This window comes from Mesoplodon bidens (genome assembly GCF_964165515.1).
Source record: "Mesoplodon bidens genome assembly, chromosome: 1".
Taxonomy (NCBI): Eukaryota; Metazoa; Chordata; class Mammalia; order Artiodactyla; family Ziphiidae; genus Mesoplodon; species Mesoplodon bidens.
The window spans coordinates 181,721,819-181,747,336 of NC_138176.1; the positions used below are offsets into that span (position 1 = coordinate 181,721,819).

Consider the following 25,518-nt stretch of genomic DNA (forward strand, 5'->3'; position numbering starts at 1 on the left):
GTATATATATTTGTATTTATAGTTGCCATATTTGTGTCTATATATTTGCTAAATTTGTACTAATATACCCCAGAGGTCTTGCCTTTTTCCACACAGAGAATGAATTCAGAACCTTGAGAATACTTATTTAGCCTTAGTCTATGGTCTTTTAAGCAAGTTTGCAGAATAAGACTTTGTAATAAGATTCCTGAGTTTCTTTTCATCTGTTAATCTTGGAAAGAAGAAAATAAATGTAAAAGTTATATAAAGCTTTAACAAATAGACCTCATACATACATCTCCCAGCCAAAACAACTAGAAAGGAAAGGGCAATACTTTGGCCCATGCCCCTTATCCCATGACTGAGCTGACTACCTCATTTTGGCTAAGATTTGGGAGGGTCTGATTGCTTTAAAATTTAGTTTTATATATATATATATATATATATATATATAGCTTAAAATCTGTTTCACAGTCAGGAATACTACCATCAACCCTCACCTGGCAGTTTGGTACCATGAGGAATTTGGTCACTTGGGAATTGATTCATGTGGATGATTTAACACATTTTATCCCTATTAATAGGAAAATAATCCTAAAAATATAAGACTCCAAAGCCAATATTTTCCTTTATAAATGGCAACTTGTTTACACCATAGTTGAAGTCTTGATGGGTGAAGATTGACTGCTGGAGCAGGAGAGCCTAGTGTTAATGAGAATAGGCTCTTTATCATATTGCCCGAGTGCACCCTCTGTTCCTGCATTTCCCTAGAACTCAGTGTTCAGTTCATATAAGCTATTATACTGCATTTATTCTTCTAAAAAGTATTAATAGTTAAGAAAAAGGGGAAGCAAGGCCTAGAACTAAAATGGAGCCAAGAATAAAGCTACTATTAAAAATAGGCATATCATTAAATCTTCATGGATATTTTCCCCTGCCAAGCACACTGAATATGTGTTTGGTGCATTTATTTAATTGAGTCTAAACTATACTTTCTATGATAGGGTTACTAATTTCAGCCTGTGAGCTTTTAGGCAGGAAAAAAAGATGACTAGTTACCCAAGTAAGTATCTTTAGGATTAAAAATAAACACATGCTACAAAACAGAAATAGAGTCACAGATGTAGAAAACAAACTTATGGTTACCAGGGGATAAGTTGGGGAGGGATAAATTGGGAGATTGGGACTGACATATACACACTACTATATATAAAATAGATAACTGGGCTTCCCTGGTGGCGCAGTGGTTGAGAGTCCGCCTGCCGATGCAGGGGACGCGGGTTCGTGCCCCGGTCTGGGAAGATCCCACATGCCGCGGAGCGGCTAGGCCCGTGAGCCATGGCCGCTGAGCCTGTGCGTCCAGAGCCGGTGCTCCACAATGGGAGAGGCCACAACAGTGAGAGGCCCGCGTACAGCAAAAAAAAAAAAAAAAAAAAAAGATAACTAGTAAGAACCAGCTAGCACAGGGAACTCTACTCAGTACTCTGTAATGGCCTATATGGAAAAGAATCTAAAAAAAAAGAGTAGGTATATGTATATGTATAATTGATTCACTTTGCTGTACACCTGAAACTATAACTACTATGTTGTAAATCAACTATACTCCAATAAAGATTAATAAAAAGGAAATACATGCTCAGGATAAATAAAACATTTTCTGATATTAAGACCAAAAAATATTTTCTCCTAAAATTACTTATAAGCAGGGAACTATGTAATGGACTGAGTAATATTTATAACATGCTTTTTAATTTAATGAAATGGCCATATTTTATAGGGTTGTTTATCTTATTGTTTAGCATAGATCAAAGCTACCATTGGCATGCATTTCTCTGATCTCACTTAGATGTTTCTTCTCATTCTCAGTTTTTGAGTCATTCTCTTCTTCCCAAATTCTAAACCAGTGTTTCTCAAACTTAGCTGTCCACTGTAATCATCTGGGGGCTTTTAAAAATGTAGCCACCTAAGCCCAACACAGAACAATCATATCAGAGTCTTTATGAGTTGGATCTGAGTATCAGTAGTTTTTAGGAAGCTCCATAGAAGAATGTAATACAGTGAGGGTAACTGAGGAAGACTACTCAAAGCATGGGAATGAGCCTAGGGCTTCACTTCCTGTTCCAGAGTCATTCCCTAATCAATCTTTTCCGGCCTCATAGCTTTAAATACCGCCTGTGTCACCTGTTACTCTGGACCCACATAACCACTGTCCACTTGACAACTCCACTTGGATGGTCAGTAGGCATTTCAAAATTACCATATACAAACCTTCACTCTTAATTTTACTCCCTTAGTCTTCCCTGTCTTAGTAAGTGGCACCATCAATTCACCCAGTTGCTCAGGCCATCCTTGACTTCTCTCTCTCACACCTCATGTCTTATCCATTAACAGTCTGTGTCAAATATACCCATGATCTCACCATCTTAACTAATAAGACCTTAGTTCAGACGGCCGTTATCTCACACTATAAAATTTACAAACCAGTTTCCCGCCTCCACCCTTGTCCCATCTTCCGCGTGCAGTTCTGTTTTCTAACTGGTGTGTCTCAATCATCTGTGGCTTCCCATAACATTCAAAACAATAAAACACCAGAATAACATCCAAATTCCTTACTATGATATGCAAGATCTTACATGATCCTACCTGGGCTGCCTCTCCTTACTCATTTTTTACCATTCTTACCTTCATCACTGCCCTCCAAGCCACACCTGCATTTTGCTTTCCTAGAACATGTCATACATGCTCACGTGTCAGGATCTTTGCCCTTGGTTTTCCTTTGGCCTAGAATGCTCGTTTTGGAAGTTATTTACATAATTATTTCCTCACTTCCTTAGGGTTTCTGTCCAAATGTTACCTCCCCAGGCTGTCCCTGACCACCTTATCAAAGTAGCACCTATGCTATTACTCTGTTTACTTACTCTGTGCTTTTTTCTTCATAGCACTTATTTCTATGCAAACTTTTTATTATATATGTATTTGCTCATTTATATATTGTCTATGTTAAATGAATGAGTCCATGATTTCTATTCAGTAAATTTTGGCTGAAACCAGGGGCAGATCTTTTAACTATCTAGAGACAATGGTGATCAAGATTCAGTAAGTCCTTCCTAATACTCTTTCTCACAAAAGAGATAGATTGAGATAGATGTTTAAAAGGAGTGAAATTGAAACAGTATTTGAGTAACTAAACGTGAAATCATATTCCTTAGTTGTCATCCACCTAGTGACCCAAGGTGTTTGGAAGATAACTGAAAGACTGATAAACAGCAAATCAAACCAGCCAGGTCTTGACCAGATACCAGATAAAAGTCTGGCCCATTTTAAGCATGAAAAGAAGGCTTAGATCTGAGTACTCTGTAACTCTATCTAAAGTTATTTAAACAAAGAAAAAACAGCTGAAGTTGAAACAGAAAACTTACAGTAGATGGAATTCAGGAGCCAAGAGAGTACAGTATTGTTTTAAGATCTGGGGAAATTATCTCTTGATTATTTTACAAGTGGTAAAACTAAAGCTGAAAATGTCCTTTTTGTGTTAGAGACACATGTTTTTTCTGTCAGATGCTGTCTTATTAGTACTATTAGTGTGTTCCAGGTGAGATCTAAAGGCAGACTTTATCCCTAAGGAAAAAGAAGTGTCATCCAAGATCCCACACTGGCCTCCTGAAAGAGCCAGGATGATAATCCCAGAAATGCTATTCTGCTGACCAAAGTGAAAACATAGTGTTTCTCAGCTCTGATTTTACAACTGTGAACTCCGATGGTTCCTTTCCTTTCTGCTCAGGGCAGAGGCTGTGTAGTGAAGTGACTAGGAGCTTGGCCACTAGAGCTGAACTAAATAAATTTGAATTCTGACTCTTATATAGTTTTATGACCTTGGACAAATTATGGGCTTTTTGTATTTTCTCGGTTTTCTCATTTATAAAAATGTAAATTAGTTTCTACCTCATAAAAAATACGCTTACAGTGTTTGGTGAAGATTGTATGAGTTAATACGTGTAAAGTACTAGAACAGTGCTAGACGTGTAGTAAGTTCTTATATAAGAGCTATTTTCATCACATATGTTTTGGCTCTGTGCATTTTGTTTTTTGTTTGTCTGTTTTATGCTTAAAGATGTAATTGAAGCTTATGGTGAGAGAAAGAAATACATGTTCAAATTCAGAATCTTTAGGCCTCTGGAGGCATTTGTCCAAAAATAGAACTCAGGCTTCTCTTATCCATCTAGTGCTATTCTGTTGACAAATACTGAGTTTTCCTTCTTGTGATTTTCCTGGTGATTTTCCCTTTAAAACAGACCACGGTATGAGTTAATATATTGGGAATGACTCATTTTTCCCTTAAAAGGTGACAAAGCAAAACCCTACTTGTGAGATTCTAGCTACGGTTGGATTTTCCATTTGGCTTCATCTGCTGATACAGGCACAAGCAAGTATGTATTTGAAGATTTGCCTCATAGAAAAGGAAGATGAGACTTGTCCTGCGTTGCTGTGGAAGATAGATCTAGGATCCTGGTAAAATTTGCCAAAAGGGAGACTTTAGCTCTTGTAAGAAAGAACTTTCTAACAGTCTGGGCGAAATAATATGCCTATAATTATTTTTATGGAAAATGATTTATCAGTTAGAAAGGATAGGAAAAGCATAAGGGAATTGAAGCAGAAGCAAACCAAATTCCTACTCACATCAAGAACCTCTCTCTTAGACCTTTAAGTGCCCCTGTGCTGTTCTTAGCTAGAGTAGATAATGGTTCTCTGTGCCAACACTGTAACTTATACCTCCTTTTAGTGTGGAGTTATCACACTGTATTATAATTCTGATTCACAGATCTGTTTTCCATATGAGAGGAGAGAATTGTGTATCATCTCCATCACTTGGCATGGTCCTGGGATTATTTCTTGATTGTCGAATAAATGAATGTAGGGAATGGCTGGAAATGTCTGACAAAAGTAAATTCCTCATTTAGGTAATTTTAACAAAAAAATGATACTCTAAAATGAATCATATTGTGTTGTTTGTATTAACATTTTTAAATAGAAAATATTAATTTCCTCAAATTTTAATTGCCAACAACTCTTTGCTACAATCTTCAATTTTGCATAAATTACAGAGGTAATGATAGCCTAGAAAACTGTGCAGGTGGCTCCCAGTGAACAAGTCTTGATTGACTGTGGACTTTTATATAGTAAGAAGCATATCTTGCCCAGCAGCTAATTATTAAGTTCTAACAGAACTCTATATTCTGGGAGATAGGTTCTAAGTCTTTTATTCTTATTATATCTTACAAACATGATGTAAAGCACTGGGCACAATGAAGTTGCTTAATACTTCTTATAAAGCATTTTTTTAACATCTTTATCAGAGTATAATTGCTTTACAGTGGTGTGTTCGTTTCTGCTTTATAACAAAGTGAATCAACTATACATATACATATATCCCCATATCTCCTTCCTCTTGCGTCTCCCTCCCATCCTCCCTATCTCACCCCTGTAGGTGGTCACAAAGCATTTTTATCTGGGTTTGTGTGATAGAAAAATTAAGCCTGAGCCCAGGCTCTTATCATACTCACAATATGAGGATAAAACTGAGTGAGGGAAAAAGTCATCTGAGGGTCAGAGGTATATACATCATTTTATGGAGTAGCTGCTGTAACCTGTTGGTTCTGATTACCCTAGGGAAAAATTTGAGGCGCTAGAAATGACTAGGTGCAGCAAGCCATAGGATTCGTTGAACAAAAGTAATGGGGCACCAGAATTGAAAACAGAAATGACAAGAATTTTCACAACACCAAGTAAGACAGGTTAAATAAGAGTATAGTTAGGATATCTAGTTCTCAGAACGAGGAACAGGTATCAAGGGGCAAAGGCAGAAGCATCTGAGGCATTATTTGAACACATTTGCTCTTAACTCCCTTAGCTCAACTCTCTTTTGCTATCATCATCCAGGTTAATGAATAGCAGGCTAAAAACCTTCCCATTGTTTGATAGCACAATAGTCAGAAACTGATCAATCAAGTCTAAATAAGACTTTGATATTTCCAAGGGTATTCCTAGCCAAACTCACTTAGGAGTAAAACAATTTAACTAGATATTATTATTGAAGGAGTGGAGTTATCTAAAAGATTTTTCCATGCTGATTGAAATTCATCTCAATATTTTTTCTTTTGCTTGAAGCTTTACAGATTGTTGATTATATGTGTATATAACTCACTGGATTATGTATAGCTCAGTTCTTTGATGAAATCATCAGTAATGATGAAGTGGGAAGTTTTGGTTTTTGCAGGAATTTGGGAGGCTCTCATTTGGAGCAAGAGAATGCTTGAGTGGGCTGCTAATGTATAAGGGGAACGTTCTAAATATAGGAAAACTGTATTAAGATAGAGATGGGAGGATGCTTCATAATTTTGGTGGCTTGGGATGGTTCTAAACATATACTCTACATTTGTTGATTATTTATAGCAAGTGAAAGAAAGAGAAAAAACAAGGGGAACTCATAGACTTTTACTCTAAGTAACTGGGCAGAAGGTGGTACCATTACATGAAATGAAAAAGACTGCTGTATCAAGTTCAAAGAGTTCCCTCTCATTGTTCTTCCTATTCAAAGATTTCCTGGTTTTCTCTTTTATTTTTCCATATTAACTTTAGAATAAAATTATATTCATCTAGAAAAAATCAAAATACCATTTTTTATTATAGTTGTATTAAATGTATAATGAATATAGGGGGAACTGTCATCTTTATGATGTTGAATCCTACTCAAGAATATTGTTTGTCTTAAAACCATGACTAGTTCCTCAGTCTTAAATCTTTTGGTGTTGTTCTAGAGATGTCCTTTTACCATATAGATTTTACACATTTCTTGTTAAGTTTACTTCTGAGTATTTTATTTTTGTATTGATATGATAATGGGGTCTTTTCTTTCATTATATCGTCTTACATGTTTTTGTATATGATAGTATTTATATCAACTTTAAAAATAAAATAGCCATTTACCATACCTGCAAGATGAGTTTATTTGGGAATAGCCAGAGGAATTACAATTTGGGAGATGCAAGCTATGGTGGCCCATAGGCAAATCCAGAGGACAAAGGAGGGGAGCTTACTTTTATAGAGAGAAGGGCGGGGTGTAGTTTGGAGGGATTGTTCTAAACAAAAGTTTACTGGAGGAAAGTAAGAGTTCAGGGTGGCAATGGCTTCTCATTGGCTGGGCTGTTGCTGGGCAAGGAAAATCTTCCTTCCTGAAATAGAAGACTTCCTCTTGTTTGGTAAAGCAAGATTCAGTTCTTCCCACGGGGCATGAAAATAGAGGCAAGTGCATGCAAACGATGGAAAGTGATAGTAGTGAGCGCACCTTCTACAGGCCCTCTCAACTCTAATTTTAGTTGAGGTTTTCTTTAATTTTCACATTTATTTCTATATATTCATTTTTACTTGGCTAATTTATTGAATTCCCTCCTTGCTTATAATGTTACAGTTTTTAGGCTTAGTTATTATAAACATTTTAACATTTATGTTTATTAATTTTTTTCTAATATCTTTTATTTTATTGTTCTTTATCTAACATTTTAAGTTAAATGATTGATTCACTCATTTTTAAATTTCTATTTTATTTATATAATAATTTAAGTCTGAATTTTCCTCTAAGCTTTGCTTTATTTATATTTTATAGGATCTAATCTGTAGTACTTTTACTATAAATGTTTCTAGAAATTCTGCAATGTTGTTTGTGTTTTCCTTTTGACTCAAGGATTGTTCAAAATAGTATTAAAATTTTTTTCCAATGGAAGGGTTTTTCAATTTCTGATTTTGTCAATACTTATAACTTTATTGATTTGTGATCAGAGAAAATATCTATAGTTTCTCTAGCTATCTACTTTTTGGTATTAATTACTTTTTTTGTTGTTGCCAAAGTCATATCATTAAAAATATATTATTTGGGCACCTGAAAGGAAAATATATGATCTACTTTCAGAGTTTAATATATTGTAATCAGATATATATCATTAATTATGTTGCTTATATTTTCTATACCTTTGATCTGTAATGGATTGATAAAGGTTAATTGAATTCAACAAATTCAATGTGTTTCTATTTCTCCATGTATCTCCTGTAATTTCTGTTTTATGAACTGATTTCTTTTTTATTTGTTACATATATATTTATCATTGTCGTGTCTTCATTTAAATCACACCTTTGCATTATAATATGTACCTTTTTATCCTATTTGATAAATTTGCTGAATTTCTCCTTATTTGATAATAAGAGCATCATTTTTTTTGATTAGTCGTTTTCCTGTTATATGTTTGCCCACCTTTTATTTTCAACATTTCTGAACAGCTTTGTTTTAGATGTGTTTTATATAAAGTGTAGAACTAGACTTTGTGAGTCAATTTTAATATATTATTCTTTTAATAGATAACAGAAAAATTTATGTTTATTATTATGGTAAATATATACAGTCTGAAATGTCATATTATCTTCTGTTCTGTTGTTTTTACAGTTTTTGTTTTCTTTTTATATTTTTTCTTTTTTGTATATAGTGGTTTTATTATTTAGGAAGATTTAGGAAGTTAATAATTATAACTTTATACACTACTCTTAGTTCTCTATTTCTTTATATGGTATCTATTGATACTCTATTAGAAGAAATGATAAAATGTTTCCTTTTCCTTCCATGATTCCATTTCTTTTGTCTCCTACCTGATATTTGCCAATAAAAATTATCTTTGTAGGGTGTTTACCTTATACTTTTAAATATTCTCATATTTCTATTATTTGATTGGTCAGCTTTAAATTATATCTGTTCATTCTATTCATTAAATATAAGGCAATCAGCAAACTTTCTCAGTTTTGTCCTTCCTATTCTAATTTTATTAGTTGCACCAATTCTACCTAATCAGAGCAAATAGCATTTAACATTTTGTCTATCACCCCAATCCTCACACTTTTTTGCCTTAATTTTGTTATTAAATATATTCAGAACACTCCAATAGTCCTTTTGCCAGTTTCCTCAGATATATTTTGATTCATTAAAGTTCATCTTTTAGCACATTCCTCCAGAAAAACTCATGGGAGCAATATTTCCTGTGTTCTTACAATTTCAAAATTGTTTGCAAACTTTAATCTTGGAAGACAATTTGACTGGATATGAAATCCTCTCTCCCAGTTTCTTTACATGGGTCTCTTGTAGGTATTGCTCTGCTGTTTTCTGGAATTGAATGTAAAAATCTGAATTTTTTGCCTGGTTGCTCATAGGATTCTTTTTTTAGTCTTTAAAATCCAGCAACTTTACTGATATGTGTCTCACTGTTGACTATTATAGGCCAATTTATATGAACTCAAGTCTTTTTTCCCCATTTTGTATGACTCTAAGTTCTTATTTTTAAAGTGTTTGGCATAGTGTTTGGTCATAATGTTCAACTTTTCCATAACAACATTTTTCTCTTGAGTTTATTACTTTGTTGTTAAATTTAAAATTTTCTTTGTTTTTTTTTTCCTTGGGTCTGCCACTTTTAAAATGTATCCTTTTATTTACTTAAAAATTTGCATATAGTAAAATTTACTCATTTTTGGTGTATAGTTCCATGACTTTAGACAAATGCATATAGTCATGTAACTACCACTAGAATCAAAATTCCCCTGGGCTGATGCTTATATAGTATCCTTTTATTGATGCTGTGTAAAATCCTTTTTAAAATTATTTATCATGGAATGAGCTGGATTGTCTTGGATCCTCTCTTTGCAGGGTGCTTCTGTTAGGGTTTGGGGAGGACATGCTGAGCAGCCTTCAGATTCTTCCTTCACCACTTTCACAGAGTCAAACTACTTCCTGTTTGAATGGCTCCTCTGAGTCTTTGTGTTACTACCCACTGTGAACTATGCTAGGTCCAAGAGGGCTTCTTCTGCCCTTATTCCCACATTTTCTGCTACAAATAAAAGAGATATATATTGCATTTTATGTGATCCCTTCACCTTCAGGAAGTATGTTTTTGTAGTCATTTCCAGAGATCTGCCACTGCTGGCCATCTTGTTATTCTCTGAACTTCTTTCTGCCTTTCTCCCTGTGTGGTATCTACTAACTCTGCTGATCCTGGGTAACTCTTCCATGTTTTTGGAGTCTGTGTACAATATGTCTTCTAGTTTTGCTAAAAATTGTGCAGTTTTTGTTGTTGTCATTAACTGTGTAGCATTTGCATGTTATCTGGGAGGAGAAGAGAGACAATACTGTCTCACATGGCCCTGTTCTTACCGGAAGTCCTTCCTTTGACTTCCCTCATCACTGCCTTTCCCTCATTCCCCTTCCTTGGCTCACACATTAAGCACTGGAATCCCTCATACTGCTAACCTCTCTTATTCCTACATCTCTTTAATTAAAGCATGTATGAATACTTCCTGTTATATCCTAGACCTCATCATCATTTTCTAAACATATAATTTCAAAGTTGGTCCATTTTTTCCTGCTATCCTTTTGGCTTGGAATGCTCTTTTATTCTTTCCCTGTTTAGTATCCTCTTGTCCATACTTTATGACCTAAAAATGTATATTAACTCCTTCAGGAAACCTTCCTTGACACCTCCTCAGGATGACGCAGAATTAATCTCTCACCTATGCTTCCACAGTACATTGTGCCATTTTTAGTGCACTTATTTTTTTGTTTTCAATATTTACATATTATAAAGCCAGTGAGTATCCCCTGCATCTATGTATTGACCTGTCAATACAGAACTTTCAAATCCTGGGTTTCTAGGACTCTGCTTACAACTCTCCTATGATGGTCAGCACATACCTTCATTTATCTCATTTGATTTTCCACTGTTCAATTGAGGGGTACAATATTTTGAGTCATCTAGATTTCCTTATCTAGCTTTTGCTTGCTAAGTGATTTGATAATTTCAAAGCAATTTTCCTATTCTTAGGATGTAACTGGAACTCCTCTAGAATTGGAACATTCACAAATTTAAAAAAAACCTCAGTAATCATTAATGGAAGTTATTCTGCATTCCAGGTGATGCAACTGTGACAATAGCTCACAGATATACTCCCAAAGAACAACTGAAGATCCATACTCTGCTGGCAGATGTTATCGTAGTAGCTGCAGGTAAGTCTTTAGTGGCTGTTATTTGGTGAAATGTCATCAGCAGACTAATTCCTGCCCTAATTGCTGACATGTCTATAAGAACAGCTTCTTGGGAGACTTAGGTATATGTAGGACTGACTTCCATTCTGTCTCTTGGCAATCATCATATTGGTCCATTATGCCTATGTTAGCATTCATCACTTCATTGTGGAAAAACAAAACAGCCTTTGGAATGACAGATTAAGCACAAGAATAAATGTGTACTTTGACAGTTACTTTGACAGACATGATTGGTTCTAAATATGAATAAGTTATGGGGAGACTGATAGGAAATGCTGTTGAAAGAGTAGCCAGGGCTAGCTCACATAGGACCTTGTAGACCCTGTAAAGACTTTCATATAAGCCAAAGATGGCTGTGAGCAGGAGGTTGACATGATCTGGCTTATGTTTTTAAAATATTATTCATACTGTGTCAAGGGGAATAGAGTCTAGAAGAACAGGAGTAGTAACAGAGAGAACAGTTATTGCACTTCTACTTAATGGATCTAGGTTTTTCCTTAATTTGTTTTATAATCAAACATACAAAGTAATTCTACCCTTCATTTCTATCTTTACTCTTGCCACATAGCATTTCTACATTGCAGATAGTTGTGACTCTTCTTGGTTTATCCAAGACTTGAATGGGAGCATTTTTCATTTTGTTTATCAATTAGATGTTATTGGTGATTTCTAGGCTTTACACTTGATTTGCTGAGTATTTACAAACTATGAAGGGAGGGTAAAAGTTCCAGAAGAAATTGAGTTTGATGAAAAGAATAATAACAGTTTAAATTAGTTTCAACCAAGTTTAATTCACTTTTTATTATAATATAGGCCCTTCTCTGAAAGTCAGAATATATATGTGATGATTCCAGGTGGAGTAATTTGCCTCTTCATAGAGTAAAAATAGAAATATTCCCTTTTCAAGAAGTCACCAGTAATCTGGTAAAGCTAAGCACATTTCCCATTTTTCTGAGAAATTATATTCAGATGATATCAAGTGCAAATTTTTGAACTGGGTTGACATAAGTAAGACATCAGATGTTTAGAGAGCCAATACAATTTTTCAGACCACAGGTCAACATTAAGTAAAATACTGCTGCAGCAGCTGATATATTCACAGAAGACAAATATTGGGTTGGCCAAAAAGTTCATTATGGCAAAGCCTAATGAACTTTTTGGCCAACCCAATGTTATGTTGACTTCTTTTTATTTATTTATTTAATTATTATTATTTTTTTTAATGTTTATTTATTTATCTTCTTATTAGTCATCCATTTTACACAAATCAGTGTATGCATGTCAATCCCAATCACCCAATTCATCACACCCCCTGCACCCCACCACGCTGCTTTCCCTCGTTGGTGTCCATACGTTTGTTCTCTACATCTGTGTCTCAATTTCTGCCCTGGAAACTGGTTCATCTGTACCATTTTCTAGGTTCCACATATATGTGTTAATATACGATGTTTGTTTTTCCCTTTCTGAATTACTTCACTCTGTAGGACACTCTCTAGATGTAGCCATATCTCTACAAATGACCTGACATCTTTCCTTTTTAGGGCAGAGTAATATTCCATTGTATATATATACCACATCTTCTTTATCCATTCGTCTCTTGATGGGCATTTAGGTTGCTTCCATGACCTGGCTATTGTAAATAGTGCTGCAGTGAACATTGGGTTGCATGTGTCTCTTTGAATTATGGTTTTCTCTGGGTATATGCCCAGTAGTGGGATTGCTGGGTCATACAGAAGTTCTATTTTTAGTTCTTTAAGGAACCTCCATACTGTTCTCCATAGTGGCTATAACAATTTACATTCCCACCACCAGTGCAAGAGGGTTCCCTTTTCTCCACAACCTCCCCAGCATTTGTTGTTTGTAGACTTTCTGATGATGCCCATTCAAACTGGTGTGAGGTGATACCTCATTGTAGTTTTGATTTGCATTTCTCTAATAATTAGTGATGTTGAGCAGCTTTTCATGTGCTTCTTGGCCACCTATATGTCTTCTTTGGAGAAATGTCTATTTAAATCTTCTGCCCATTTTTGGATTGGGTTGCTTGTTTCTTTAATATTGAGCTGCATGAGCTGTTTATATATTTTGGAGATTAATCCTTTGTCCGTTGATATGTTTGCAAATATTTTCTCCCATTCTGAGGGTTGTCTTTTCATCTTGTTTACGGTTTCCTTTGCTGTGCAAAAGCTTTGAAGTTTCATTATGTCCCATTTGTTTATTTTTGTTTTTATTTCCATTACTCTAGGAGGTGGATCAAAAAAGATCTTGCTGTGATTTATGTCAAAGAGTGTTCTTCCTATGTTTTCCTCTAAGAGTTTTATAATGTCTGGTCTTACATTTAGGTCTCTAATCCATTTTTAGTTTATTTTTGTGTATGGTGTTAAGGAGTGTTCTAATTACAGTCTTTTACGTGTAGCTGTCCAGTTTTCCCAGCACCACTTATTGAAGAGACTTTCTTTTCTCCATTGTATAACCTTGCCTCCTTTGTCATAGATTAGTTGACCATAGGTGCGTGGGTTTATCTCTGGACTTTTCTATCTTGTTCCATTGATCTATGTTTCTATGTTGGTGCCAGTACCATATTGTCTTGATTACTGTAGCTTTGTAGTATAGTCTGAAGTCAGGGAGTCTGATTCCTCCAGCTCCGTTTTTTTCCCTCAAGACTGCTTTGGCTATTCGGGGTCTTTTGTGTCTCCATACAAATTTTAAGATTTTTTGTTCTAGTTCCATAAAAAATGCCATTGGTAATTTGATAGGGATTGCATTGAATCTGTAGATTGCTTTGGGTAGTATGGTCATTTTCACAATATTGATTCTTCCAATCTAAGAACATGTTATATCTCTTCATCTGTTTGTATCATCTTTAATTTCTTTCATCAGTGTCATACTTTTCTGCATACAGGTCTCTTGTCTCCCTAGGTAGGTTTATTCCTAGGTATTTTATTCTTTTTGTTGCAGTGGTAAATGGGAGTGTTTCCTTAATTTCTGTTTCAGATTTTTCATCATTAGTGTATAGGAATGCAAGAGATTTCTGTGCATTAATTTTGTATCCTGCAACTTTGCCAAATTCATTGATTAGCTCTAGTAGTTTTCTGGTGGTATTTTTAGGATTCTCTATGTATAGTATCATGTCATCTGCAAACAGTGACAGTTTTAATTCTTCTTTTCCTATTTGTATTCCTTTTATTTCTTTTTCTTCTCTGATTGCTGTGGCTAGGACTTCCAAAACTATGTTGAATAAAAGTGGTGAGAGTGGACATCATTGTCTTGTTCCTGATCTTAGAGGAAATGCTTTCAGTTTTTCACCATTGAGAATGATGTTTGCTGTGGGCTTGTCATATATGGCCTTTATTGTGTTGAGGTAGGTTCCCTCTATACCCACTTTCTGGAGAGTTTTTATCATAAATGGGTGTTGAATTTTGTCCAAAGCTTTCTCTGCGTCTATTGAGATGATCATGTGGTTTTTATTCTTCAATTTGTCAATATGGTGTGTCACATTGATTGATTTGCATATATTGAAGAATCCTTGCATCCCTGGGATGATGATCATGGTGTATGATCCTTTTAATGTGTTGTTGGATTCTGTTTGCTAGTATTCTGTTGAGGATTTTTGCATCTATATTCATCAGTTATTTTGGTCTGTAATTTTCTCTTTTTTTGTAGTATCTTTGTCTGGTTTTGGTATCAGGGTGATGGTGACGTCCTAGAATGAGTTTGGGAGTGTTCCTTCCTCTGCAATTTTTTGGAAGAGTTTGAGAAGGATGGGTGTTATCTCTTCTCTACATTTCTGATAGAACTCACCTGTGTAGCCATCTGGTCCTGGACTTTTGTTTGTTGGAAGATTTTTAATCACAGTTTCTATTTCATTACTTGTGATTGCTCTGTTCATGTTTTCTATTTTTCCTGGTTCAGTCTTGGAAGGTTATACCATTCTAAGAATTTGTACATTTCTTCCAGGTTGTCCATTTTATTTCTATAGAGTGCTTGTAGTAGTCTCTTAGGATGCTTTGTATTTCTGTGGTGTCTGTTGTAACTTTTCCTTTTTTATTTCTAATTTTATTGATTTGAGTCCTCTCCCTCTTTTTCTTTTTCTTTTTTCTTTTCTTTTCTTTCTTTTTTTTTTTTTTTTTTTTTTGTGGTACGTGGGCCTCTCACTGTTGTGGCCTCTCCCGTTGCAGAGCACAGGCTCTGGATGCACAGGCTCAGCGGCCATGGCTCATGGGTCTAGCCGCTCCGTGGCATATGGGATCTTCCCGGACCAGGGCATGAACCTGTTTCCCCTGCATCGGCAGGCAGATTTTCAACCACTGCACCACCAGGGAAGCTCTCCCTCTTTTTCTTGATGAGTCTGTCTAATGGTTTATCAATTTTGTTTATCTTCTCAAAGAACCAGCTTTTAGTTTTATTCATCTTTGCTATTGTTTTCTTGGTTTGTAGTTCATTTATTTCTCCTCTGATCTTTATGATTTCTTTCCTTCTGCTAACTTTGGGTTTTGTTTGTTCTTCTTTCTCTAGATCCTTTAGGTGTAACGTAAGATTATTTATTTGAGATTTTTCTTGTTTCTTGAGGTAGGCTTGTATAGCTATAAACTTCCCTCTTAGAACTGCTTTTGCTGCATCCCATAGGTTTTGGATCATTGTGTTTTCATTGTCATTTGTCTCTAGGTATTTTTTGATTTCCTCTTTGATTTCTTTAGTGATCTCTTGGTTACTTAGTAATGTATTGTTTAGCCTCCATGTGTTTGTGTTTTTTATGTTTTTTTCCCTGTAATTGATTTCTGATCTCATAGCGTAGTGGTCAGAAAAGATGCTTGATATGATTTCAATTTTCTTAAATTTACTGAGGCTTGATTTGTGACCCAAGATGTGATCTATCCTGGAGAATGTTCTGTGTGCACTTGAGAGAAAGTGTAATCTGCTGTTTTGGAAGGAATGTCCTATAAATATCAATTAAATCTATCTGGTCTATTGTGTCATTTAAAGCTTCTGTTTCCTTATTAATTCTCTGTTTGGATGATCTGTCCATTGGTGTAAGTGAGGTGTTAACGTCCCCCACTATTATTGTGTTACTGTTGATTTCCTCTTTTAGAGCTGTTAGCAGTTGCCTTTTGTATTGAGGTGCTCCTATGTTGGGTGCATATATATTTATAATTGTTATGTCTTCTTCTTGGATTGATCCCTTGATCATTATGTAGTGTCCTTCCTTGTCTCTTATAACGTTCTTTATTTGAAAGTCTATTTTATCTGATATGAGTATTGCTACTCCAACTTTATTTTGATTTCCTTTTGCAGCGAATATCTTTTTCCATCCCCTCACTTTCAGTCTATATGTGTCCCTAGGTCTGGAGTGGGTCTCTTGTAGATAGCATATATATGGGTCTTGTTTTTGTATCCATTCAGCAAGCTTGTGTCTTTTGGTTGCAACATTTAATCCATTCACATTTAACATATTTATCAATATGTATGTTTCTGTGACATTTTTCTTAATTGTTTTGGGTTTGTTTTTGTAGGTCCTTTTCTTGTCTTGTGTTTCCCACTTAGAGAAGTTCCTTTAACATTTGTTGTAGAGCTGGTTTGGTGGTCCTGAATTCTCTTAGCTTTTGCTTCTCTCTAAAGCTTTTGATTTCTCCATGAAATGTGAATGAGATCCTTGCAGGGTAGAGTAGTCTTGGTTGTAGTTTCTTCCCTTTCATCACTTTACATATATCATGCCACTCCCTTCTGGCTTGTAGAGTTTCTGCTGAGAAATCAGCTGTTAACCTTATGGGAGTTCCCTTGTATGTTATTTTTCATTTTTCCCTTGCTTCTTTTAATAATTTTTCTTTGTCTTTAATCTTTGCCAATTTGATTACTGTGTGTCTCAGCATGTTTCTCCTTGGGTTTATCCTGTATGGGACTCTATGCGCTTCCTGGACTTGGGTGGCTCTTTCCTTTCCCACGTTAGGGAAGTTTTTGACTATAATCTCTTCAAATATTTTCTTGGGTCCTTTCTCTCTCTCTTCTCCTTCTGGATCCCCTGTAATGCAAATGTGGTTGCGTTTAATGTTGTTCCAGAGGTCTCTTAGGCTGTCTCATTTCTTTTCATTGCTTTTTCTTTATTCTGTTCCACAGCAGTGAATTCCACCATTCTGTCTTCCAGGTCACTTATCCGTTCTTCTGCCTCAGTTATTCTGCTATTGATTCCTTGTAGTGTATTTTTCATTTCAGTTATTGTATTGTTCATCTCTGTTTGTTCTTTAATTCTTCTAGATCTTTGTTAAACATTTCTTGCATCTTCTCGATCTTCGCCTCCATTCATTTTCCGATGTGCTGGTTCATCTTCACTATCATTATTCTGAATTCTTTTTCTGGAAGATTGCCTATGTCCTTTTCATTTAGTTGTTTTTCTGGGGTTCTGTCTTGTTCTTTCATCTGATACGTAGCCCTCTGCCTTTTCATCTTGTCTATGTTTCTGTGAATGTGGTTTTTGTTCCACAGGCTGCAGGATTGTAGTTCTTCTTGCTTCTGCTGTCTGCCCTCTGCTGACTTCTTTTTAGAAACACTTGGATTCACACACCAGTCTCAGGATTTGGTGAGTAGAGAGGAATGTGATTGGTCGTCCTTTTTCATTTCTATCTTTAGACAGAATGAAATTTACACTGTCTTTAAAAGGTGCTACTTGACTTCAATGTTACCAACTTGTAAAGACTATTTCACAATTGACCTTAGTTCCCATTTACCAATTATAACATTGAATGAATATTTCTTTTAGTGGGGAAAAATCCCTCAGTGTACATTCATGCTGATCATATTTCCTTTGACAAGAAATGACAAATGGGTGATTAAAATCCTCTTTCAAGAACCAATGACATATTTTTGTGACTAAATCAAACCTTAGGTCCCAAGTATGCATGCAAATACTATCATCATCCTTGAGTTCCTCCTATAGACTCATTGTATGCTCCTTTGTAAAGGCCTAAATCAGCACTGAGTACAAGGTGTTAAAAATAAGACAGGGAAAAGAAAAAGGAAAATTAAGGAAGAGAAGGGAAAGGAAGGACCAAGGCTATATAAAATGAAGAGAAAATGAGTCAGGAGGTACTCAGGCCCCTAGGGATAGAGACAGCATGGAGGCTTTGTACAGCAGCCATCCTGCTCAGAGTATCCTCTTACCACCAGAGTGCGCCAGTCAGGTGTGTAACTACTTCAGACAGCCAGTTGGCTGCACACCATCCTAATCCTGACCTGGAAGACATTTTGAACAAAAGCAGTGCAAACAGGTCTTGCTCCCATCTTGTATTCTATCTCTAAAGCCTCTAACTAGGTACAAAGGTATTCTAAATGCTGGAAGACAGCCCTGCACAAAGCCCTGCAGTCATGCTGAAGAAATACATATTTGGATAATGGGAAATTTCAGGGTAGAAAATTGAGAATTTATAAAAAATAACTAAAGATTGCTACATTTCCACTTCCTTAATAATCATCTGGAGAGTTTAAGGGTAAAATACATAAAGGTAAATTACAGTGAAATTATATAGAAAGCAGGAGTTAATGTAAAAAAGAAATTCTATATAACCGGACCATAGGAATGAAATATTACTAAAATGATCACATCGTGCATTATGTGTGGGAAATAACAAATACGATTAGCAGTGGGTATTAAAGAAGGAGATAGCGATCTAATGGCAGAGGTAGCTGGAACAGGGAGGGCAGGATCATTGTCATAACTAGGGTGTCATCATATATGGAAGCAGTCCCATCTAGAAGTCGGGAAGAGTAGAGGAGGAGCAGTGTGTGATGTATCAGAAAGATTAATGATGTCTGATAGATGACAGTACAGAATGTAATGATGAAATCTCAGAATGGGCTTGAAGAAGAAAAATGTAAAAGAGGAAATCATTGTGTGAAGGTCCTGGGGCATTAATAAAATTAACTTATATTAATATTAATCTCACCCCTTCAGTTTCTCAAATTCCCATAGTCCTATGCTTATAGATCTAACTATGTATCACTTACTTTTTAAGCATCTACTTTCAAAAATCAAAAATTGGGCTAATTTAGAAGCTTGAATCTGAAAATCAGATTGTCAAACTGTATTTAGAAATAAGGAGCTTCAAGTCTCTGCTTATAGCTACCTCTGAGTTCACAGAGAGCATGAATCTGTTTCTAGGACATTTTCCTGTATCATGGTTATAGCACTTAACACCTGTTTATAGTTGTTGGTCACCTTCAGTAGATTATAGCAGGAACAGGACTGTTTGTTTTGTTTTAGCTTTTTTTCTAAGCCAAGTGCTTAGAACAATATCTGACACACAGTGGGTACTCAATAAATGTGTGCTGTATTCATTTTGAGATTACAACTGGAGCAAGGATTTCTTCAAATTGATATAAACTTAGATGATAAATTTTTAAGAATAATTTTATGAAGATGGAATCATTCGTCTGAGATATTGGTTGATTCACTTAGTGATAGCGTTATTTTTATGACTACTAAACATACCTACTTTGTCATTGTAAAGTAAATTGATAAAGCCATAAAAGTGAAAGATTTATTTATAAAAGAATAGTTCTTATCGTTAAGTGGATGAATGGACTGATTTGATTTGAAAGATTAAGATTAAGAAATTATGAGCAGGATGAAGAAAGTAAAGAGACTATTATAGACATCTAAAATATAGTAAGAAAGGGGAAAGGTGTGGGGAGGGATAAATTACGAGGTTGGAATTAACATATACACACTACTATATATAAAATAGGTAATCAACAAGGACCTACTGTATAGCACAGAGAACTCTACTTAATACTCTGTAATAACCTATATGGGAAAAGAATCTGAAAAAGAATATATATATATATATATATATATATATATATATATATATATATATATGTATAACTGAATCACTTTGCTGTACACCTGGAACTAACACAACATTGTAAATCAACTATACTCCAATATAAAATAAAAATTAAATAAATAAAATAAAATATAGTAAGAGTATTAAACAGTTGAATGGAAGTAGTTTAGGGGAAGGCTAAATTGGCTTTGTGTAAGGCTAGTGATAAAGCAGGGGAAACTAGCCAGAATAAGGCACTAATTCTGAGAGTGTGGTAGAAGACCTTTGGTTGGCCTATATCTCATGCTTCCAGGAAACTGGGGGAAATCTTCAGTTTGTAAAACTTCTAGGAATCTTGATTATCCAGGCAGGATAGGCACTTTTTCCCCAGACATTGTCCAAAGGACCCTCCACCCATCTGAGTAAACTCTGTGGAATTGGCTTCATTCAGAAGATAAGCTGCTGAGTCAATGCCACTAGCATATTAACTTCTGAATGCAGAATGTCATAGTTAGTGATAGCTGATGTTTTGTCTACTAAGCTCTCCCCACCAGCATGATGAATGAACCTTCACAATCGTAACTGAGGCGTCTCTATTGCAACACTTTTAATGATAGACATTGTAATATAAAACAGGATAAATGGGTAATTCAGTAATTTGGAATATTCATACTTACTCGTCATAAAATGCAAGGTGACCAACCAACTTCTTTTCACTGCTTCTCCCATCATATTATCACGTTTTAGACACACTCCCCTTACACATCATCCTACTCGGAGTTTTCCCTCTGTTAAATTTCCTCCTCTTGGAGCCAGGTTAGTAATTTTCAGGATGCCGGGACACTGAGAAGTTCCAAGGGGTGGGGCGTGGAAATACTCAACTCCACCATAGGCAGCTCATGCAACTCGGGAGTGGAACTTGCTCACTTACAGCCCTGGGTGCTTCCTGAGTGGATGCCAGCACACTTCATGGTCTCACTAAAGTTATTGTTCCTCCCATATCCTATTTCCCATTCTCCATCTTATCACCTTTAGCCTCTGCTTCTCCATTTAGAATTCCTTCCTGCCTTCCCAAATTTGTCATTTATCTTAGTTTTGTCAATTATTTTCAATGGTATAGAGTAGTGTGAAAGCACAGGCCTTGCTAGAGTAAGAATTCCAGAATTTAACTCCCAATTTTGCCACTTGCTAATCGTATAACCTTGTCAAGTTATCCCATCTCTCTGAGCCTCAATCTCTTCAGTGTGAAAAATATGATAACCTCTAACGATAGTGTTGTTAAGCCAGCCAGTCTGTGTAAAGAACATAGCACAGTGACTTGCAAATTACAAATACTCAATAAATGTTATATGCTAATTTTTATATGCTAGTCCTTCTCAGACCATTACATATATATATCTGAACAATAATTTAGAAATAATAAATCAGTTGATTATTAAGCTACAACTTTTATATAACTAAATCCATATACTTTTTGGTTACTTTTGATACTAACATAGTATCAATGTTTACTAGTCATCATAAATGTAAATAAATTAATCTAAGGTGTGACTTATGCATGAGACCAACTGCATAAAAGCTTTATTTTCACTTAAGATTTGTGGCTTCTCATGATGCCATGAGCCTTTGCTCATAGCTGTGTACTCTGTTGTCCCTGGATGAGTCCCTTGTTGCCTCTCTGTCTTTTGGAAGTCTGACTTTGCAAGGAGCTGGGGAAGGTGGAGGCACTTCGGCTAAGGGATTTATCTCAGGCCTTTACCCACCCTCCCAGTCTCCCTCTCTCTCCTTCTGCCTCCTCCCCGTCCCCACTCCAGTCCTCACAATCCATCCCCAAATGAGATACCACATAGGCCAAGCCTCCCTGGTCTAAAATAAGTAAGCTTCATCAATGTATAAGAGGGCGGCTTGCTTCTTGATTTTTTTCCTTGATGTCAGTAACATATCCGTAAGGTAAAAACCTAGGAAGCATGGACAGTAAGAGGGGAAAGACCCATAATCCCAGCCAAAGCCCACCACAGCTCACAATTTTCTGTTTGGCCTTCCGCTATTTTGTATTCGTATAGAAATCTAAATATTTACAATAGTTCTTTCACCTGGTGTGTACATTTGTATTTTAGGGCTCCACACTGTGTTTTCTCATAAAATGCATTATTCTAAAACATGATTTCTTTCTTTCTTTTTGGCTGCGTTGGGTCTTCGTTGCTGCGAACGGGTTTTCTCTAGTTGCGGCGAGCAGAGGCTACTCTTCATTGTGGTGGCTTGTCTTGTTGCGGAGCACGGGCTCTAGGTGCACAGGCTCAGTAGTTGTGGCTCACAGGCTCTAGAGCACAGGCTCAGTAGTTGTGGCGCACGGGCTCTAGAGCGCAGGCTTGGTAGTTGTGGCACACGGGCTTAGCTGCTCTGCGGCATGTGGGATCTCCCTGGATGAGGGCTCAAACCCATGTCCCCTGCACTGGCAGGCAGATTCTTAACCACTTCATCACCAGGGAAGTCCCCAAAACATGATTTCTAATGACTCCATAGTATTCTATATGATGGGCATACTGTAATTTATATATTCAGCTCTTGATTGTTGGACTTTTAGATTGTTCCCAGTTTTTTACTATTATGAATATTGCAGAAAACAACTGTGATCATCTTTGTAAATACCTAAGATTATTTTCAAAAGGGACCTTTAATATTTATTATATTGGTGTTAAGTTTTTTCTTTGCTTATGAATGGTTACTTGTATTCTCAAAACCAAAATTAACATTAAAACCTTTGTGTATAACAGAAGCTGTATATGTGTATATAGTATTCATATATGTGTATATAATATTTCATGTCTTACATGTGTGTAATTAAACAGCTTTAACATATACAAAGTTGATATATGAGTATCATTTGTAACCCATTATCTAAGCCTGTTATTATTACAAATAGGTACACTATGAGGCTTTAAGGGTACACATACAGGAAGATGGTATTCTGTGGGGTAAAGAGAAAGGGACTAGAATATGAGGCAGGGTATTGTAGTAGAAGAAGCTTGCCTTTAAAGTAAGGAGGATCTGGGTTCAATTTCAGTTTTAACCTTAAAAATCAGATTTAACTCTCTGGACTTCATTCTCAACTATTATAAAATGGAGGTAATAATACTAGTGGTACAGTCTGCTATAAGAATTAAGTGCCTAGCACATGATTGGTACTAAATGAATGTAGTTTCTCTTCCCTTCAGTTTGTCATGTTATGACTCTATGACTAATACTACAGTATGCTTTAAATGAAAATATACACAAATTTATCATCTAGCACTAAAGGGCTTATTTAAGTTGCTGGTACCTTGATATATATGCTGTGAAAGGTGTATATGAACTTTTACTCTTATATTTTTCCTTGACCCATGTTATCCTAAGCAAAAACATTCCCCCCAGAATGAGCATCTGGAAGCATCCCAAGGTTTAATTTCTTTTTCTTCATTTACTTGAGACCCATATATATATATATATATTTCAGCTTGTTATAACTGCATGGACTTATGCAATCTTTCATCTCCAAGTGTTTTCATTTGATGGCATCAGTACATGATAAGCAGAGACTGATTTTTTTTCTTTGGAGATTCTTTTCTTACATATATATATACTTCCTAATTTTCATGAATAAAGCAAGTGTCCATAACAGTATCCAAAAGAACTTCTTTGGTAAAGAGCAATTAAATCAAAGACCTTTCTTTATTATGAAGAAATACAGACTTCCTTTGAACTGTGTTTTATATTGTTAAATGATATGTTGTTTATACTTAATTTTACTTGGTTACATATATGTATATCACAAAGGGGAAAGGCCCTTTCAAGAAATGTCTCTGGCCATTGTTATTATTACTCTGTTATGTTTTTATGGCCAAGTCTTTAAGAAATTTATATTGTGAAATATTTAAAATATGCATAAAAATAGCAAGAAAATAATGTTAACACCTATACAACCATCAACCAGATTTGTTAGATCTGAATATTATGTATGTTTTCAATTCTACATGCTGTACATTTCTGCAACTTGTTCTGATTAGCATTACGTTTGGGAGATTTGCTCATGTAAATACATGTAGCACTAGTTGTATAGTACTCAGTTGACTAAGTATCCATTTTCTGTTAATGGATATGAATGTTATTTCCAATTTATTGCTATTATAAACAGTGCTGTAGTGTAGAAGTCTGTACACATTTCCTTGTGTTCATTCATTTTTTAAACAGATACTAATTTTGCCACTACATATATTAGGGCCTACATCAGGTTCTGGAAAACAAAGATACATAAATTATAGTTTCAGCTCTTGGGAAATTCAGAGTCTAGCAGAGGAGAAAGAAGTCCAAACAAATTAGGGTAATACAGTTCACTGACATAGTATTAGAGGTATATGTGTGTAGATATGTATATGTCTGGCTATCATCTAGGAAGAGAGAAACAGAGAGAAAGAGAGACAATACAGAGAGAAGAGAGAGAGGGACAGAGTCCAAGAGAGACAGAGACACACAGAGACAGAGAGAAAGAGCCACTGAGGAGGAGGGACAGCTGTGTTTCACTGACTCTGAAGATGAAATGGTGGAGTGGGTCCCATCCCACAGAATGAGCAGAAACTCCCTGGGAAAAATGAAAGGGAAGAGGACTTTTGGTAGATTAAAGCTATAAAACACTATGCATATATCAAAAAAATTTTAACTATTTCAAAATGATAGATGCCTGTCTGCGAGTGGTGAAAAATGAAATTGAGCATCTGGGAAGGACCAGACAGCAAAATAAATGAAAATATTTGAATTTTATCCTGTAGGTTATGGGTAACCTTTAAATAGTTGTAAGCGTTGGAATAACATGATAATATTTAAGTTTTAGAATGGTTACTCTGGTAGCCCCTGGACAAGGATGAGATTGGAAGTAGCATTGATATGGTTCTAAACTAATACAGGAATAGTTGAAAATCAAACAGAGAAACAGAAAGTAGACTAGAAAGACTTTCTGGCTTTGGATCCTGGGCAGATGGTGTTATACCAGTAACAAGGAAGAGCATACAGAAAGGAAGCAAGGTTTGGGGGTGGGGGAAGAAGATGAGAGGGTGGGAGGTGATGATGAATCCCATTTGAACTTGTTAAATTTGAAACACTCATGGTATATTCAGGTGGAGAAGTCCAGTAGAGGATTGAGATGTGTGGATTTGGGGTGAGGGAGAAAGCTCTAATCTGGAGTGATAGGTTTGGAAGTCATTAGCATCAATGGTACCCGACACTGAGGCATGGATAAAACCATTAGAGTGAGTTTGTTTATACAAAACAATTGTTTATACAATCAATGCCATTCGCCTCCTCTTTTATTATTTTGTTACACTTCAAAATTCACAATGTGGTGCTTGAGAGGACTTTTCTACTTTAAATGAAGATACCCAATATTGTCCCATGTAAGCATGATGTATTTAAATTTTACATAATATTAAGGTATATTTTATGCCTTACATGAGTGTTGTTAAATAGCTTTTTTAAGAACGAAGCTGTGTGGATTGAGCTGTCCTGTCATGTCTGACGCTTATTGGTTGGTATAAGTTCCATATGTTTCCTTTTTGCCTCTGTATAACC

The 25,518-nt window shown here is 35.7% G+C and overlaps 1 protein-coding gene across 2 annotated transcripts in view; it reads left to right on the forward strand.

The window, feature by feature from the left end:
• The window catches only part of MTHFD2L (methylenetetrahydrofolate dehydrogenase (NADP+ dependent) 2 like), a 136,709-nt gene that overhangs the window by 52,007 nt on the left and 59,184 nt on the right, over nt 1-25,518 (forward strand). For both annotated transcript variants that reach the window (XM_081232634.1, XM_081232635.1), the window contains exon 6: nt 10,976-11,068. In XM_081232634.1, the coding sequence (XP_081088760.1) occupies nt 10,976-11,068 (93 nt within the window). The remainder of the gene's footprint in view (nt 1-10,975; nt 11,069-25,518) is intronic.